This window comes from Hemicordylus capensis, chromosome 1 (genome assembly GCF_027244095.1).
Source record: "Hemicordylus capensis ecotype Gifberg chromosome 1, rHemCap1.1.pri, whole genome shotgun sequence".
NCBI classification, from domain to species: Eukaryota; Metazoa; Chordata; class Lepidosauria; order Squamata; family Cordylidae; genus Hemicordylus; species Hemicordylus capensis.
The window spans coordinates 88404431-88424109 of NC_069657.1; the positions used below are offsets into that span (position 1 = coordinate 88404431).

At 41.5% G+C, this 19679-nt stretch overlaps 1 protein-coding gene across 5 annotated transcripts in view; it reads right to left on the reverse strand.

The window, feature by feature from the left end:
* Positions 1-19679, reverse strand: part of EXT2 (exostosin glycosyltransferase 2) — a 160433-nt gene that overhangs the window by 21308 nt on the left and 119446 nt on the right. For 3 of the 5 annotated variants that reach the window (XR_008311287.1, XR_008311286.1, XR_008311288.1), the window contains exons 11-14: positions 18435-18578; positions 17111-17239; positions 14165-14247; positions 9530-9804 (exon numbers count right to left, since the gene is read on the reverse strand). Coding sequence is in view for 2 of the 5 variants with exons in the window: in XM_053271260.1 (XP_053127235.1) it covers positions 9666-9804; positions 14165-14247; positions 17111-17239; positions 18435-18578 (495 nt within the window). In the remaining 3 variants the exon portion in view is untranslated. Of the gene's footprint in view, positions 1-5578; positions 9805-14164; positions 14248-17110; positions 17240-18434; positions 18579-19679 lie in introns of those variants that run through there. The other 2 variants (XM_053271260.1, XM_053271243.1) reach the window with 1 other exon arrangement.

Genomic DNA, 19679 nt, shown 5'->3' on the forward strand with positions numbered 1-19679 from the left:
TGGGTGTGGGCTGTGGTGCCAACAATATTTATTTATCTATCATATTTTTATACCGTCTGATATGTGCATCTCTAGGCGGTGTACAAATTTTAATATTAAAAATCATACATTAAAATAGATATCACAATAAAACAAATGATTAAAACCAATTCTAATTAAAAGCTTGAGAGAACAAGAGAGTCTTACATAAGAACAGCCCTGCTGGATCAGGCCCAAGGCCCATCTAGTCCAGCATCCTGTTTCGCACAGTGGCCCACCAGATGCTGCTTTAAGCCGACAGGCAGGAGTTGAGGGCATGCCCTCTCTCCTGCTGTTACTCCCCTGCAACTGGTACTTGGAGGCTGGAGGTGCCTTTGAGGCTACCTTTGAGGCTGGAGGTGGCCCACAGCACTCCGACTAGTAGCCGTTGATAGACCTCTCCTCCATGAAGTTATCCAAACCCCTCTTAAAGCCATCCAGGTTGTTGGCTGTCACCACATCTTGTGGCAGAGAATCCCAAAAGTTGATTATGTGTTGTGTGAAAAAGTACTTCCGTTTGTTGGTCCTAGATTTCCAGGCAATCAATTTCATGGGATGACCCCTGGTTCTAGTGTTATCTGGAGGGAAAAGAATTTCTCTCTATCCACTTTCTCCACACCATGCATGATTTTATAGATCTCTATCATGTCTCCCCACAGTCATCTTTTTTTCTAAACTAAAAAGCCCCAGGTGTTGTAGTCTTGCCTCATAAGAAAGGTGCTCTAAGCCCTTGATCATCTTGGTTGCCCTCTTCTGCACCTTTTCCAGTTCTACAATGCCTTTTTTTAGATGTGGTGACCAGAATTGTACGCAGTACTCCAAGTGTGGTCGCACCATAGTTTTGTATAAGGGCATTATAATATTAGCCATTTTATTTTCAGTCCCCTTCCTAATGATCCCTAGCATGGAATTGGCCTTTTCCACAGCTACTGCACATTGAATCGACACTTTCAACGAGCTGTACACCACAACCCCAAGATCCTTCTCCTGGTCAGTCACCGACAGCTCAGATCCCATCAGTGTATACTTGAAGTTGGGGTTTTTTGTCCCAATGTGCATCACTTTACACTTGCCAACATTGAACCGCATTTGCCATTTTGTCGCCCACTCCCCCAGTCCGGAGAGATCTTTTTGGAGCTCCTCACAATCCGTTTTGGATTTCACTACCTGAAAGAGTTTGGTATCATCTGCAAATTTGGCCACATCGCTGCTTACCCCTGCTTCTAGATCATTTATGAATAAATTAAAAAGCACCGGTCCCAGTACAGGTCCCTGGGGGACCCCACTTCTTACTTCCCTCCATAGTGAAAACTCTCAATTTATACCTACACTCTGTTTCCTGTCCTTCAACCAGTTAGCAATCCACACATGTACTTGTCCACTTATCCCACGACCGCTAAGTTTCCACAGGAGTCTTTGATAAGGAACTTTGTCAAAAGCTTTTTGGAAGTCCAGGTATACTATGTCAACTGGATCACCTTGATCCCACACACTTGTTGACACTCTCAAAGAACTCCAAAAGGTTGGTAGGCAAGATTTACTTTTGCGGAAGCTATGCTGGTTCACTCCCAGCAGGGCATGTTCTTCTATGTGCCTGGAAAGGACGTTAAGCTAACCGGCCTGTAATTTCCCGGATCGCTTTTTGAAAATCGGTGTTACATTTGCTACTCTCCAGTCCTCTGGTGCAGAGCCCGATTTCTGGGATAAGTTATATATTTTAGCAAGGAGGTCAGCAATTTCACATCTGAGTTCTTTGAGGACTCTTGGATGGATGCCATCCGGCCCTGGTGATTTGTTAGTTTTCAGTTTTTCCAGACAGTTTAGAACATCATCTCATGTCACTTCTATCTGACTCAGTTCTTTAGCCTCCATCCCTAAAAAACCTGGTTCAGGAACAGGTATATGCTCAGTATCCTCTGCCGTGAAGATGGACGCAAAGAACTTATTTTGCCTCCCTTATTGTCACCTTGCATTTCTTTCCCCACAGTTTGTGTTCCTTTCTGTTCTCTTCATTTGGACAGGCCTACCAATTTCGGAAGGAAGTCTTCTTCCCTTTTATGGCTTCCTTGACGGTACCCATTAGCCATGCTGGCATCCTCCTGGACTTAGTGGTACCTTTCCTCCTTTTGGGTATACAATCTAACTGGGCTTCTAGTATTGTGGCTTTGAGTAAAATCCATGCACTCTGGAGAGAACTGACTCTCCTGATTTTTCCTTTCAGCTTTCTTTTCACCATACTCCTCATTTTGGAGACGTTTCCTCTTCTGAAATTCAAAATGCCTGTGTTAGACTTCCTTGGTGATTCTCTCCCCGCATATATGTTGAATTTGATGGCACTGTGGTCACTGTTCTCTAAAAGGTTGATGACACTGACATTGCGCACCAGGTCTTGGGTGCCACTCAGAATTAAGTCCAGGGTCGCCTTCTCTCTGGTTGGTTCCAAGACCAACTGGTCTAGGGCACAGTCATTCAGTGTGTCTAGAAATGTGGCCTCTTTGTCATTACCTGACTGTGAATTTACTTAGTCTGTGTGTGGGTAATTGAAATCGCCCATTATTACAGCCCTGCCTCTCCCTGACGCTTCCCTGATTTCCTGCTGCAACTCCCAGTCACTGTCAGAATTTTGATCCGGAGGGCAATAGCACGTCCCCAGTAGCACGTTCCCTTTCAGGCCTTGTATTGTCACCCACAGAGTTTCTGTGGAGGACTCCAGTCCACCCAGGTTTTCTAGCTTGTTAGATTCTATGTCTTCTTTAACATACAGTGCTACTCTACCTCCAAGGCACCCCTCCCTGTCCTTTCTATAGAGTTTTTATCCAGGGATAACAGTGTCCCACTGGTTCTCACAGTTCCACCATGTTTCTGTTATGCCCACTTGAGGTTCTTCCTGAAAACAAACAGAGAAGGAGATGCTCTTATTTCAGCAGGGTTTGTTATCCCTCTGATGACACCCAGCTCTACCTTGTTTTTAAATCAGCAGACACCAGGGAGGCAGTGGATGCTCTGAACTGTGGCTTGGAGGCTATTCTGGACTGGATGGGGATAACAACCTGAAACTTAATCCAGATAAGTCGGAAGTGCTCTGTGTTGGTAATACTAATCATCCGAGTAGTGAGGTAAATCTGATCTTGGGCAGAGTCATACTCCCTCTTAAAGAAGTAGTCCACAGCTTGGGGGTGTTTCTGGACCCGACGCTGTCCTTGGAGGCATAAGTGGCGGCACTGTACAAAGGTACTTTCCCGCAGCTATGGTTGGTACACCAGCTGCGAACTGGCCTCAGTCACTCATGCTTTGGTGACATCCAGATTTGACTACTACAATGAACTCTACGTGGGGCTGCCCTTGAAGACAGGTTGGAAGTTTCAGCTGGTCCAGAATGAGGCTGGAAGGATGCTTGTGGGCGCAAGTTGCTTCATGAGGATCGCACCCATCCTAAGGCAATTTCATTACCAGTCTCATTCCAGGGTAGATTCAAGGTGCTGGTATTGACCTTTAAAGCTCTACATGGCTTGGGGCTGGGGTAACAGTTGGATCACATTCACTCATATGCATCTGCCAAGGCCCTCCGCTTGGCATCGCAGTCCCTGCTCATGGCCCCACCACTAACAGTGATCTGGTTGGCGGGGACTAGAGACAGGGCCTTTTCAGTTGTGGCCCCTAGGCTTTGGAACTGGATGGGGGTAACAATTCACCATGCTCTCACCATGTTGCACCATGATCTCTCCCTCACTGTTTTAAAAAACAAAACATATTTTAAAAGAGGCTTTTAAATGTTTTATCTGTTGCTTATTTCTGGTAGGTTCTTTAGTTTTTAGTGTTTTCAGCTTTTTAACAATTTTTAAAAAATATAATAATTTAAAATGTGGTTTTAGCCTCGTCTTTTAACTTGTTTAATTTTATTAGTCATATTTTACTTTGTATCTGTTTTATTAATGTTGTGAGTTGTCCTGAGCAGTGTACTGGAGGGGTGAGGTATAAATATTTTTTTAAAATAAATAAAACAAATCATTTGTGTGGGAGCATGTGGAGAACCTTGTGCACATTTGCATTTGTGCAGTTCTCTACTGCATGTAAGGATCCATGGATGGTGAATAGTCCAAGACATCTTTGATCTCTTCCTAAGATGACAGATAGGGAGCTGTCACTAAAACAAAGCAGCCATTCTTCCTGAGAATGGCTGGTAGGGGTGTACAGAACTGGATTGAATCAAACCAGCCTGGTTCTACCAGTTGAAACTCAAACTGAACTGGCCTCATAAAAAGTCGGCCAGTCTGAGTTTGAACTGATCTGGGCCCAGTCCAAAGGGCTATGCTTGTAAATGAGGAATCTGGTGAGGATTTCCCTTTACAAGCAAAGGGGAATCCTGCCTTTGAAAGGTTTCCAAGGGTGGTGGTGAGAGGGCACCTTATCAGCACCTGCGGCTCCTCTAAACCCCAGTGCTCCCCACCAGCAGCGCGGCCTACGTGGCTGAAGTGTGGTTCTAGCCTCCATTTGCATGATCACACAAGAAGCCGCTGCCAGCACGGGTAAGGTAATGCTCTTGCTGTCCACTGGCCACCCTTAGAAGCTTTTTAAAGGCAGGATTCCCCTTTGCCATGCCTCAGCCATGTGGGCCGCACTGCTGGTGGGGAGCACCAGGGTTTAGAAGAGCTGCCAGCGCTGTAAAGGGGAATACTCATTGGAGTCCCCTTTACAAGCATAGCCCCTCAGGTCGGTCCTGACCTGACCAGGTCAAACTGGGTCAACTGAATGGACCGAACCACCACTTGCTTCGACCAAACTGGTTTGTGAACTGGCAGCTTGGTTCGAATTTGAACCAAACTGCAAAAGAGTTCTGTGCCACTCCTAATGGCTGGAACTTCCTGCCTCTCGAACGCCATGTTTCTGAGGGTCTGCTGCATTCTTGAAGAATTGCCTGCCATGCCAAATTTCTCTGGCAGCAAGGAAGACTACTTGCGTGAAGGTTTTTCTATTTGGGAACACTGTGCCAAGTGCCACTCCCAACCCCATTTAACTATAATGGGGTTTATATTATATTGTTAAACATAATATATATTTAAATATATAAAAATATATAGTATCTTAATAAAATGACTGATAATATTTGCTGAACACACCACTTTCCCCTCTTTTAGAAGTCTCAGCACAGATTAAGGAAGGAAGGAAGGAAGGAAGGAAGGAAGGAAGGAAGGAAGGAAGGAATCAGATTTAATCTGCTAGAGGCACAAAAATAATTTATCCATGATTGAACTGAACTGAACTTGGGAACAGTGTTCCCTCTAAGGAGTGTGTGTGCTCACAAGTTTGATGTCTGCTCAGTTAATTTTAGATCCCGCTCAGGTTGAAATAGGAATGCCCCACTCTGAATGCATGTGAGCACACACTGCCTTGATACTGCCCCGCGGAATAAAATTCATTCTGCACACAGATGAAGAAAATGAGAGACCACTGCTTGGGAATGTTTGTAAAAATAGTTTTTCCTATTTAAAAAATATTGCTACATGATGTAAGTTTAAGAAAGTAGTGTTGCTAATCAAGAGAGTATATTGACTCAGGCACACTGTTTTTACCCATTTATTTTTTTTATTTTTATTTTTATTTTTTTTAAGAAAATGAATTATACATACAGTGGAAAAATGTGGTCCCCGAACAATTCTGACACTACAGAATGTTAGCAATCAGTAAAAAAAGAAGTTTGCAGTATAAAGCAATTATGAAATGCTTCAGGACAATTTATGTGACACTTATTATTTGCAGACTTTCAGTAAAAAGAAGGAATAGTCACTCAGGCTTCTTGATATTAGCAAAGACCACAAAGGGTGCTTGTGCACTCTAGGTTAAACTAAACAGCAGGCAAATGTGTGTTACTGAGATGTGCTTCCAACTGCACATGCCTTTAAAAAAAATCTTGTCAAAAATATCATGCTGAGGGAAGTGGGGTCAAAAGGTTGGTTGGGATTGGGGTGGGGACAAGTTCATTCTTTCTCCATGGCCCATTTCATCCGTGAAGTGGCAATTTGCCCCAAAGCAGAAACTATTGGTGCCTCAGGAACCCAGGAGTGTACAGGTGGATTTCAGCCTGCTTTTTATAGTTTTCACATTACACAAAGACAAACCTGAGTTTGCTATTGAGCTACTCAACAAGTAGCTGCAGCAAACACAACTCCCTAAGTATACATACACACACATTTACTGCATTCACACTTTACATATTTAGGAGGACACTTAAAACATTGTAGGTGTTAAAAATATCATGTGTGAAGTGACACTAAGCAATCAGATTCTATTTGTCAAGCATTCTGTTTGCACATGCATTAAACAGATATACTCTGCCATTCATTCTCAAGTTCAGAAGCTAGCAGATGGGCACAATCACACACATGGTTATTTTAGGAAAGTAGACACCAATGTGGTAAAGTTCAGAGAAAGGGCAAAAGGCTGGCTAACACTTTTCTGGCATAATCATCCTTTGGGTAACAAAGAGCAGCTCATTCAAGTGATTTCTACAGTTTGAGGGGCACTGATTCAGCACACACTGAACATCTCCAAGAAATACAGTATTGCGCCAGCTACTGTGCTAGAGCAAATGAAAGATGAAATATTAGAGGGGTAAGCATAAATGGCACAATCCAAAGTGATGGATTGTGGGGGAACTGAATGTTGCATGAAGCACAACCTTGTAGCCCGTTTTTGCAGTACTGCTTTTCATACTATTAGCCTGGCATTAAATTGCACAACGAACAGAGCAGAAAACTGAGCTGCTTCAGATAAGCATGACAGAACCTTGGCCATGGCCAATGGAAGTTGGGTTTAATTGGTAAGAGACAGATGCTGAGAGGATAAGAAAGAAAGGGGAAGGTTGTAAAGAAAAAGGGAGAGAGACGGTCAAAGAGAACAGTAGTTTTGAGAAGGTGGTAGAACAGACCATCAGCTGATCAGCTGAACAGCCCAGAGCAGCAAGAGATGAGGGCACCAGGGAAACTGCAGCATGAGGCTTATCAGGGTACACACTAACTTTAGAGGCAGCTGACAGTCTAGATTTTTAAAAAAGCTGTATCCTTCACCGTGGCTAGAGGTCATTGGGGGAGGGGTTTTTGTTGTTCTTTTAAGGGACACATTGTATTCATAAGAAAGAAATTTAATAGCTTTAAAATGGCAATAATTATTGTCGCATGTAGTTAAAGTTACATACAACTAGGTAAATTGTTGGGCTTAAGTTTTTAAGGATAAAGCAACATTTCCCATTATGATGGGAAATTTCCCATTTCCTGGGAGTGCCGCCCCAACCACCCTGCAGCTTGCTATTCAAGCTTTGGGGGGGGGGGAGATGGGGCCCAGAGAATGATTACATTCTCACCTTCACTTGCCTTGTGATGGTAGCCTGTCAACACCAAGGAAAGCTTTTATATGGCTGTAGTGTGTGCAGGAAGTGTGTCCAATTTTTAACTCAAAAGAGATGCAAAATTATTTAGGTGATATGTTTAATTCAAACCAACCTCTGGCAAAGAGTTCTGTGTAACTCAAAAAAACCATTGATGGTATGTGATTAGAAAACCTTAGTACATCATCCAATGCCATTTACTCCTGCCAAGTCAAAAATACAGCAGAAGATAAAATCTGAAGCAAGTGCAAAATGAATTACAAATTTAACTCTTCCCTACTGAGTGAGAGAGTCTACTTTATAAACCTTTCCTGGAGAGTGTGTAAGTGGAAAGTCCTCTTGCAGCTACCATTCTTTCACCTCCAATAGTATCACTATGACAGGCAGCAAGATTTCCGCACCCAGGAACACAGGAAGCTGCTTTATAATGAGTCAAACCATTGTCCAGCTAGCTCAGGATGCTGCAGATAAAGATGAAATATTTCCTGTTTCTGGCCTGAAGTCTATGTGATTTGTCATGCAGTTTGCATCTTGGCAAACTGCATTACCAGAAATGGCAGATCATGCAAGTTCTAGAACGACAGTCATGCAGGCCTCTTAGAGAGAGATGTGGAACTGGAACATCATACTGCTGGTACAAAGAGGAAAACTCCTTTCTACTCTAGATGCGAATCAGCATGAGGGTATCTTTATTCAGACCAACTTCAACTATGCAGATGTAACTTCCCTTCCTATAATAAATGTCAAAGTATATCTAATTTTGATATTAGACGGCTACTGCTGACACTGGTCTAAGAGAAGAAAATAAAATAAAGGCAGTAATATCTTACTTGAACCAATTTCTGGTGAACAGTGCTAAACAAACTCAAAAGGGTTGCATGTTCATATCAAACCAGCTTATACTGGTGTTCTCACACCTTTTATATACAATATTTTCACATTATTTTGTATATTTTTAACATACGGTTAACTATTTTTTGCAATGATGGCAGTGAATTCTGTAATCCCAGGGAATTTACCTTTCACAACCACCCCTGGCATATTTTAAACAGATCATGCTTACTTAAGCACCAATCACTTATTTCATGCATTTCAATAAGCTTGTGGCAGTGAGTACTAGATAAGTCTTTGGTAGCTATTCAGAATATGGTAGGTAAGAGGAGGAGTTTGATTTCTATTAATGTACTGAACACATGCACAACTCTGTTGAGAAGTGAGACGTAAAATGGTTTATGAAACTGAATGCCATATGCTGTCTTCAAAACAGTGCTCCAACTGCTTTAGGTGCCATTTACCGTGTTTCCCCGAAAATAAGACAGTGTCTTATATTAATTTTAGCCCCCAAAAATGCACTAGGGCAATTAGCAGTACATCAGAAATTACTGCTAGGTCTTACTTTCGGGGTAGGTCTTACTTTCGGGGAAACAGGGTATGTACTGACCATGTGTGTCTGAACTTCAGCATGGTAAGAAATAGAACTGAGAAATCAAAACAAACCAAGACTGAAATATTCACCACACACTGAAAAATTGTGCGTGGGTTAAGCTGGTGACCCATGATGTTGTCCTTTCTAGGAATATGATGGAAAACGTAAAATGTGTATACTTATTAACATCTACAGGAAGGAAATCATTGTCTGCTATTTGTTTCTCCTACTACTGATGGCGTTCTTCTTACAATACATAAGGTTAATCCCACCACATGGTAATTTATTTTTCTTTTCTATCTGGCTATTTGTTTTCTTTTCCTTTCTAAAAAGGCTGGCATATTTGTGGAAGAGTTAGTATTAAGGATGAATCTTAAGGGGTGTAGGTAAGCCAGTCTTGCACAAATTCAGTGGGGGCTGGGATCATGCAATAAACACAGACAAGAGCTTGCTGAGAGCTAGCAATACAGATTTAACCCACCAACAGCCCCTTGAGAACAAACATGTTTTTTCTGTCTGAGCAAAGACTGTGTTGTGTGTGCATCTGTTTGTCTGCATGTAGCCTCTAAGAAAAAAAAAATATTTGTCTGGCATTTCAATAGACCCATGTAGAGAAATGAGAGCATATGTTTTGATGCAATGCAGAAACAGCTGCTATGCCCTCCATCAAGTCTTGAGCCCTGAGAAAAAAGCTTGCATTATACCTGGAGTGGGGTGCATTAATCTCTGTGTCCACTTCCCATAATACTCCCCGGCACATTTCTTCAAAGGCCTCATGCTTAGCACCAGTCTTTGTTTGCATATTGGATTCCAATATCTAGTTTGCCTTGTGGCAATGCTTTACAAGCTTCCAATGTTGGGGAAACTCTTCAGTTTTTCAGGGAAGTCATCTTTGTACAAGACGGGATCTGCCCGGTGCTCCACCACTTTAAGAGGCATGGTCCCAAAGACAGAGGCAAACTTGTTAATACATTCGGACCTGGGGAAAAAGACAATTGCATTACTTTGGAACTGCCTCTTTGTACGGTCTGTTTAGGGATACACAACCTCACAATAACTTGACCCTCTCTTGAGTTCTTGGACATGCTTTATCCACATGAGTTGATAGGAAACGAGATGAATTCCAGTGGAATAGCTGTGTTATTTTGGTGTTACCGTGCAAGTACAATAACACTGGGTGGCAACTAAAAGAGACATGGCATACGTTTTTGTGAGCTGGAGCCCACTTTGTCAGATGCAGGAAACAGGAGAGGGAAACTCACACTTTACAGGATTTGGAAAAGATGTGAAGTTCTTTGAAGCATCTAATCAGAGCAAAGAGGAAGGAGATGCTGTCAGCTGCACATGTGCACAGGGAGGTCAAAGCTTCCCTATTCCCTCCCTGCCAGAATTCCAGACATTCTTAAAGCAATGTACATGCTATAAATGAGGGCAGATTAGCTGCCAACATCTCTCTTAAAGGGCCACTGTCAGGTCAAATTTGGCTCAGTACAGGTCTTGCAAAAATAAGCATGAAGGAAACCAAAGGCACATAGAAATATATCTTGGGTTTCTTAAAAAAAAAAAAAAAAATCAATTGGAGACAGTTTTTTCCCCTCCAGAAAATAAACAAGCATTCCCTTTATGATGTCTACAGCACTGATTGTACTTGAAAGCTTAAAATACAACATTTCTTAAAACCCAAATCTGAAACTGACTGGTTTATTTTCACTGTCTAAGCTGACTGAAATAAAGGATATACACTTTTGAAAAGCCAACTGTATTCTTATTCTGCACCCTTGCCTCTTGCAACATACAATGGCGTTAGTAACAAGTAATAGCATTCTTTTATTTTAAATGATATAATTGTGAAAACCCTGCTGCCTTTCTTCTCAACCCCTTCATTGCAAGATGAGAAACCAAGACCAGGGATGGTAATGCAGTGAGAACTGAAAGAATTCACTATTCAGGAAGATATCTAGACAAATCTAGCTGGAAAAAACAGATGCGATTTATTTGACAACTTTGCCTAGTCCTTGAGAATGATCTGAAAACAGTAGTACACCAGCTGGTAACCTCCAGGTTGGACCACTGCAATGTGCTCTATGTAGGGCTGCCTTTGTACATAGTTTGGAAACTTCAGTTTGGAAACTTCAGTTAGTTCAAAATGCGGCAGCCAGATTGGTCTCTGGGGTAACCCAGAGAGACCACCTTATGTCTGTTCTTAAGCAATTGCATTGGCTGCTGATATGTTTCCGGGCAAAATACAAAATGCCGATTATTACCTTTCAAGCCCTGAATGGCTTAGGTCTGTGTTACCTGAGAGAATGCCTTCTCTACAAAATCCCCACTGCTCATTAAGATAATTGGGAGGGGTCTGTCTTCAGGTGATGGAAGATGAACTGCCACCAGTTCATCTGGTGGCGACCTGGGATCGGGCCTTCTCAGTTGTTGCCCCTAGGTAGTGGAAAGTGCTCCCTTTGGATAGGAGGATTATCTTCCTTGGAGGCCTTCAGAAGAGCCTTAAAGACCCATCTTCTTAGGCTGACTTTTAATGATATCTAGTTTTAATTTTAATCTGGTTTAAATGATTTTTGATTTTATTATGCATGTTTTATTTTCATGTAAACCACCCTGAGCAACTTTAGGAAGGGTAGTGTATAAATCGAATGGATGGATGGATGGATGGATGGATATATAAACAAAACAAAACATGGAGAGTGCTAGTACCCACAAGTAACTTAAAAACAGAGGTTTTGCAATTCTTCTCCCCGACTTTTCAAAAATTGACCACACTGCTAAAACTGTAGAAAAAAATTATCCTAGAAGCAAGTTGGCATTTTCCGCTGCACAGACTAATGTTCAGTACACATCTTCTGATAATGCACCATGCAATCCTAACTTCCTCTGTATGGGTGAGAAGATGGTCAGCCCCAGCACACTTGAGCAATTGGTGCCAAACAGTTCAGACAATTTTGCAGTAGAAGACATCTTAAGCAAGGAAAGAAACAAAGGACATGGCGATTACCATTGGGTGATGAGGGTGGCAAGTATCTGAAGCCCTTGAGGTTGTCTAGACTAGAGTTATGCAAAGCACATGTCCCATCTCAAGGACTACAGGAAATGTTTTCAGTGCTCCTCTGGGTGAAAAGTCATCAGTGCATATAAATTTGAAAGATTTTCTCAGCAGGCATGAAGGTTAGTAACTCAGTTTATAAAGCAACGTCCCTCCACCCAACCTGAATACCAAATTCTGTGCAGAATATTCAATTCCATTTCTGCAAAGTATGCACCATGCACACAACCCTAATGTTAGGATAGCAGCTCTTTAATGTCCCGTGTGAAATGAATGTCTTCATTTTGCCCTACTTCTTTGGAGGCAGGTATCTGCCTGATAAAAATACTGATATGAATGACAATTCAGTGGCATCCTCTAATTCAAATGGACATTGGGACCAAATGTGCTCTTAATCCTTGAGGCATTACACATCTGGATCAAAGATGAAGCATAAGAACATGGACTGAGGGTGAGAAACATTACTAGTATTAGCAAGGACAGAATGGGTGCATTCATACACACTTTCCTCCCAACTACAAGATAATTTTTATTACTGTGCTTATGCAGATGAGCTGTGGAAGTCATTCTAATATAGAGATTTATATTCCCAGTGTTTCTGGGAACATACAAGTTTCAAGAATGAGAACCCCAAAAGCCAAGATACAAGTCATGAGGACTTAACAAAACAACATCCTAACCATTAGGTAATGACATCACACTGAAACAAGTATAACTAGCAAATAGTCCTCATCCTCAAAATCCTCCAACCCTAATGTAGTTTGCTCTATGCCAAGCAAGAAAGGTTTTTGCTGTATGACTGCCAAGCAAGAGAGGTCCTACCCTTCAAAATAAAACTTAGTTAGGTGGAAGAAGGGGAAGGCTTGGTTTTTCCTGAAAGGAAAAGGCTGAAGATTGGGATGGCTCAGTTTTTCTTTTGACGGGCTCATGACAACAGCGGCATTCAAGACCCCTTATTGCAGGAATTGGATAGGTATCATTTCACATGTAGATTTCCGAAGGAATCCACCACCTCCCTTTGGAAACTATTCTAGAGCATAAGATGCCATGTTTAAGTAGTACTTCCTGACAATTCAGAGAAAGCTATCTCCTTATTACACCACATATACTCTCTTGCCACCCTAAATAACTCATCACCTCACCATTCTTGGTTTGTGTGTGTGTGTGTGTGTGTGTGTGTAAGTAATCTCATGTCATCAATCTTGCTGACAGCCTAGAACTGTATTAAATTTCAGCAGCAATCTTTAACTTCTCATGGAAATTTGCTGGCAGGGCAAAGTGAATACAATATGCCTTCTGTGATACTGCCAATGCATTATAAGAAAGGAAAGAAAATATTACAATATCTTTATAGGGACAGATTCCTTTCAAATGGTTATTCGCAGATAAGACCTTCCCTTCTGAGCTGATGCCCCTTCTATCCAGAACTGAAGAGCTTTGAAAGATGACAGTACCTGCAGTTGTAGGTGTAACTATCCATATGTAAAACATTTCAGGTAATAATATTCCTCTTTTATGACCACAAGGGCTTGACACTGATAGTCTGTTGAAAACAGCCTGAACAGTGCTAAATTCTATTTCAGAAAAAAGGAAAATTTGCTCTAAACACCCAGATGGACTCACCCATGAAGCACATACAGAAGATTTTTTAAAAGCATATAGAAGTATATGCTTTGTATCTGAATAGCTATCAGTTACATTTCACACCTAGATAGCACTTTAATATAAAAGTATGTTATCCACTAAACCTTGCATCTTGGATGAGGACTGCTCAATTCAATGGAATTAATTTCCAGTAAGTATGCTTAGAATGAGGCTCTAGGCAATGAAAAGACTGTGTTCCCTGAATTGGCAGTAGCAATATGGAAGAGAAGATGTGCCTACAAATATATAGAATATAGCTCTAGTCATTTGAGAATGCAGCCCATGTCAAGATTTAACAACAATCAAAGTTTGGAGGGACTTTTTGGTTATAGCTATGCTGAACAGTATAATGCTCGCTACACCTCTGAACAGCTGTTTCAATCAGGATATCAGCAACAGCCACAGAAAACATAGAAAACCTGCTGCACTTGGGAGCAAAAACGATGCTTTCAAAACCTTGTTTGGATGCAAATTAGAAATTTTTTAACACAGAAATAATGGGCAGATTCTGCCTCATTCTAAAACTGTCCTGGCAGATCAGATTTGTGTAATAGCATTTTGTAAATATAAGCACTTCATTCGGGTTAAACTTCAAAGATATTACAAATTAATTATGTCAAGGGGACAGAAGGAAACTCACCTCTCGACCATGTGTGTCTGGTCTAGCGATAACCCATCAATGGCTGTGCATTCTGGACACTTGAATTTCTTTCTGGGGGTCACCTGTACAAAGTCATGGTGATAACATTGTCAACAGTACAGACATTAATCCCCTTACTCCAAAAAGCAGCACAGCACCCTTGCACATATTTGTAGTGTAAGTCAAACCCTTGAAGGAGATGAAATAAATAAATAAAAATATGCCATTAAGTTCCATCTGGCCCAGCTGACTTGCAAAGCTCACAGTGGTCCAATAAAAAAGGCCTGGAGGGGTTTTGCCTTCTATAAGTGGAAAGTAGTGGTGATGACAAGCTCCTTAATTCCTGTTTAATGACTGTTTTCTCACTGCCAAGGTCCCTGTATAAACACCATTTGTTCTTGCAGCCATAAGAGCGATGAAATATAGCTTCCCATACTCCACTGTAACCTTAATCCAACAGACACACTTTGCTCACTTGAGTTAATAGCTAACTGGCAAACTCTGTGAGGCTCTCCCAACTACATTGAGGTGCCAAATTACTCTGCAGTGCCCTTGCACAGTTCAGAAACTCTCACAGCAAACACACATGCTTTATCTTTTAAAGGCTTTTCTAGGAAACTCAGCCACCAGTCTGGGTAAATGATGATGGACAGGCAGGAAAGCAGACCTTGCTAATTGAAGTAATGCCTGGAGGCCTCTAAATCTCAGCCCAAGTTGACACTCTTTGAAATGAGCAAAGTGAACATCCAGGCCAAAAAGATGTGTTGAAACATGTCAGGGAATTTAATTCAGGGGGGAAAGCATTTAAAAGCTGATCTTGCAATTAACATTCTTGCAATTAGCATTTTTATAAATCAGCTGTTGCCAATTGCAAAAGAAAGATGGATTGGGTTAGAATTTTCTTCTTCTGGTAATTTTGTTCAATAATTAACACACATACACACACTTTAACTTGCTTACTCTCACATTTGTTTGGCCATTATGATCAAAGAATGACAAAAAAGAGCCTTGCACTACCAAAATGACATGTTGGTTTCAGGGGCTTGTAGGGTAGATTGATTTAAACCACCAAGAGAAAACTTCAGTCCGAATCATTGTTTTAAATCAAGTTTCCCATTGATATTTCACATATTTCTTAAACAATTGTGCAAATCTGATCACTAAATCATGGTGATTTACAACTCAACAGAGCATTTACAACATCTAACAGGGTATACTTAGGGTAATTTTTAAAGACAATTTTATTTTTACTCATTTAGGAAATAACAGTACTTTTAAAAAATGTACAGGAAAACTTTACTCATTACCTGTGTCAAGCTGCTACATCCCTGTGTTGCACTGCTTACACTTGACACATTTTCCTTTTTCCCTAGGGAAGGTATTTCTTCAAAATATTCTCAGATAAGATGCCTCTTATGCCAGCTATGACAGTTTTTTGGTGGCAACGTGAGCAGTACAAGCTATATACTAAATAATGCCCACCTTTTCTTTCCCTCACCGTTTTTCTATTCCACTTCCTTTCTTATCTTGTGCGCTTGTCTTAACACCTCCGCCTTGGCCCAGCCTCACCACAGAACACCACTCTACCATTCAGCTTGTGTCTTTGCACTTGGAAAACAGGTTTAGAAATAAACAGAAAATCCAGAAATTTCCCAAAGCAAGAGCTGGTAGCTGCTGGGCAGACTAGAATAATTTTCATGAGATGAAACAAATGAATGTCCATGCTTTGTTGGTAATTTAATGACGTGTGACAGAGTGCCAGTTCATTTTTAGGAAACTTTATGTTTTGGTGTAGTATGTTTGTGATAAGATTGGATTTTAACCATGTTAGTTTTTACATGAGAATTGAAAATTAATTAATTTGTTTACTTATTTTAAGAATCCAATTTCAATTTTTTTTAAAAAATCCAATTTCCATTTTAAAAAATCTGATTTCCCCCATACATTTTTATCCAGCTGGGAGCTTCGGTCTTTTACATTAAAGTAGTAGTGGGAGAGATCATCTCAGTAGTACATGGGGAAAAAGTACATAAATATACTAACCCGCATATGCAGGTAACAATTTGCAAACCCAGACCCAAATAATGACAGGACACATAGTGGGAAGAAACTAGGGCCACTTTATTAAATAATTACAAACCTGCAATGAGGAATTATTATTATTATTTATTGCATTTTTATACTGCCCCTCTCAATTTGGCCCAGGGCGGGCCAAATTGAACTAAGGTGTGGGTATCCCTATGTGGGTCAATCTCATAAGAGGTATGCCCACAGGAGGCGAAGGACTGGGCTTTGATTTGGCTCGGAACCAGTGCGAACCTTATCTTGACCACGAGATTACCCCCACGGGGATGCATGCCAGTCCACCTCAATCCAAGTTGCAAGGCACTAAGCGGCTTTTGCTGGCATGCATCCGAGTGAGAGCAGATCCAGCCTGAGAGTTGTGAGATCACCAATCCTTCCTCCATATTTCCACTCACCATAATGGCCCTCCAGTCCAACACCATTACAAATTAACCTACCACGACCTGCACTCAAGGGTGACAACCTTAACAAAGTCATTGAGAAGTAGGCGAAAAAAGGCCCAAGCCATAGCCAATAAATGGAGACCAAAAAAAAATTTTACTTGGCCCCAAAAGGCAACTGGAATATCCTCCACTGAGTCAAGGGACGGGCAGGAGGCTGCCTGCCCGCAGAGCAACTGTGAAGGAACAGAACGGAGCCGTCAGTTTATGCAGGCGCTCCTGGGCTCTGATTGGTCCACCCACAACATGTGATGTGGGACAAAAATGGTGGCTCACGTGCCTGCTTCATGGGCCAGGCCTGCAACTCTGCCCCCTGCTCGCCCAGTATTGCAGCAGGAGCAGCGAAGGGGGCGGGGAGCAGCTTCGTAGTATGGGACAGCAATATTATATCGTTAGAAACAATAGTTGAAGAACACCTCACCTTTATTACTGCTTTTCCTGTAACATTGGCAACTAGAAAATTCATGGCAATGTCTTCACAATTCATGTGAGCATCCACCCAGTTCTTGATGTCCCCAGGCATTTTGTACGTGTACAAGTAATTAAAATACTGCAGAATGGGGGGAAATGGTACAGAAGGGAAAAATACAGGTTTTATGCACATTTGTGCAGGTTGCAAGCTTTTAAAAACACCAGCAAGAACAGGTGCATTAGAACTAGAATGAGAGCAAGTAAAGGGCATGATCCACATAAATTTCTCCAGTGCAAACCCAACTGAAAATAATAAAATCACCCCTTTATTCTTTGGTGTGGTTTGTACTAGAGATGCATCCAGTACATCACGCCCAGCATTTATTTCCATTCACTCTTTTCAGTCAATCAAGAGCATATTTTTATCTGACATGTCATCTTAAAATGAGAGAAACAGCTCTCCCTTCAGCAAGATACAACCTGATGTTTCTGGACCCACCGTATGAATAATAAATACTGTACTCCACTGCAACGCTCCCCTACAAATAATTTTGAAAAACTATCTCTGAGAACTGTTAAGATTTCCAGAGGTCTGAATCCAAAGAATAATATAACTATGGATTCATATTATCCAAAGAATATAACTATGGGTTCAGAATACAGCCCCACATGCCACAGAGCAAACTGTTGTAGAAATTCAAAATAAGTTTTTAATATGGAATGGGAGATCTATATTCAGAGGCCAAAAAATGGCATTGTGCATGCATAAGTTAGCTCTTCACTTTGCTATAGCTACACCCATTAGATTATACTTTGTGATTTTAATCTCACACAATTGTCATTTCTTCTTCAAAGTACCTTCAACACTCAAAAGCACTACATAAATGCAAAATGTTATTCCGAGATTATATTCTGCATCCAAATATTCCTAAACAGACCAGTCTACAATTATTAGGACTATTCTGTTAAGCAACCAAGGAGTGTAATGAGAGAGGGGTGCACCATATTTGCAATGCTGTTGATAGCTATACTCAAGTGCTTTGCCCAAGACAAACCAAAAGAAGACAGTCTCTCTCTCTAGATCACATCTGTCTCTCAGCATATATGAGGAAGACCTTTGCCAGCATACAAAGGTAAAATTCACCATTTCAGAATTATGTCACATTCTTGCTGTTTATCTCCAACACAGCGGCGAGCTCTCCTTCACTAGAGGTTATCAGACAGAGGCTGGACTGTCAGGAATGCTGAAGCAGACTACTGCACTGAATAAGGAGTGAGACCAGAAGACTTCTAAAGTCCCTTCCAATTTGAACATTTTGATGTTATTATCTTACCTTGTGGTAAAAAGCGGCACCTGTTAACACCATCGAAACTTCATTGGTCCACTCAGATTCGTATTTCCATTTGTTGGTCTCATGATCCCACAAATGCAGGCGACCAGGGTAGCCAACTAGTCTGTCAGGGAACTCTCTCCAGACCTGCAGAGCACAACTGAGGCATTACACCAGAGATATTCTACAGAAAGTTGGAGCATTTGGTTTAACAGGACTATACATTAAACTATACATGTAAAATAGGACTATACATGTAAAAACATTTTCTACAGTTAGATATGAACATATAGGAAGAAGAAGCATAGAGATGAAAAGGGGGTATGAGCCCTGCCTACAGCAGGTTATAGTGGATGTACAAATCACAGCTCCCTAGGCTTCCCTTCTCTCACTTGGCTCATGTTGTTTGCTCCCAGTGGAGACCTCTGCTGCCAGCTGCTCTCCTCTCTACAAAGGCAGTTTTGCAAGCTGTGCAGACCACTGTTCCCTCTAACAGGGATTCCCAGATGTTGTTGACTACAACTCCCACAATCCCCAGCCAAAGGCCATTGCAGCTGGGCATGCTGGGAGTTGTAGTGAACAACATCTGGAAATCCCTGTTAGAGGGAACAGTGGTCTGCACAGCTTGCAAAACTGCCTTTGTAGAGAGGAGAGCAGCTGGCAGCAGAGGTCTCCACTGGGAGCAGAGGGAACAGTGGTGCAGACTTCCCTGACTTCCTCGAGCTGCCATAAGATCTTCTGGGACTACTGAGTGTGTTTCAACTGCCTTTGAAATGGGTTTAGAGGTCCCTGCCCAGTTTGGTCTATAGCCAACTTTGGGATGTCCCCTTGTCACAGAACTAGCTTTGACTGTTATGCTACTATAGTGAAGTTTCAAGGGAGTCTCTTTCCTCAATAGCAGCATGTAGCTTCCCTGCTCCATTGCTGCGAGTCCTTAATCTTATGTGATCTTTTAAATGCAGTGCATTTTAAATACGTGATCTTTTAGCTGCAGTGCAAGAAAGTATTTTATCCACACGTGCAGGCACATATATGCACATACATACATAAACAGTCCAACCATAATTGTCTCCTTCCCTGTCTTACACTACATATACCAGATGTTAAAGAGTAAAGTATCAGCCTCAGAGGGCAGTTCAACATGTACAGAGAATTTTAAATCACATGGCATTTCTGATACTGAATCCATGGAACAGGGGATATCGGCAGGTGTAGGAAGACGAAACCTTTCGAAGTATGAAACTGAGC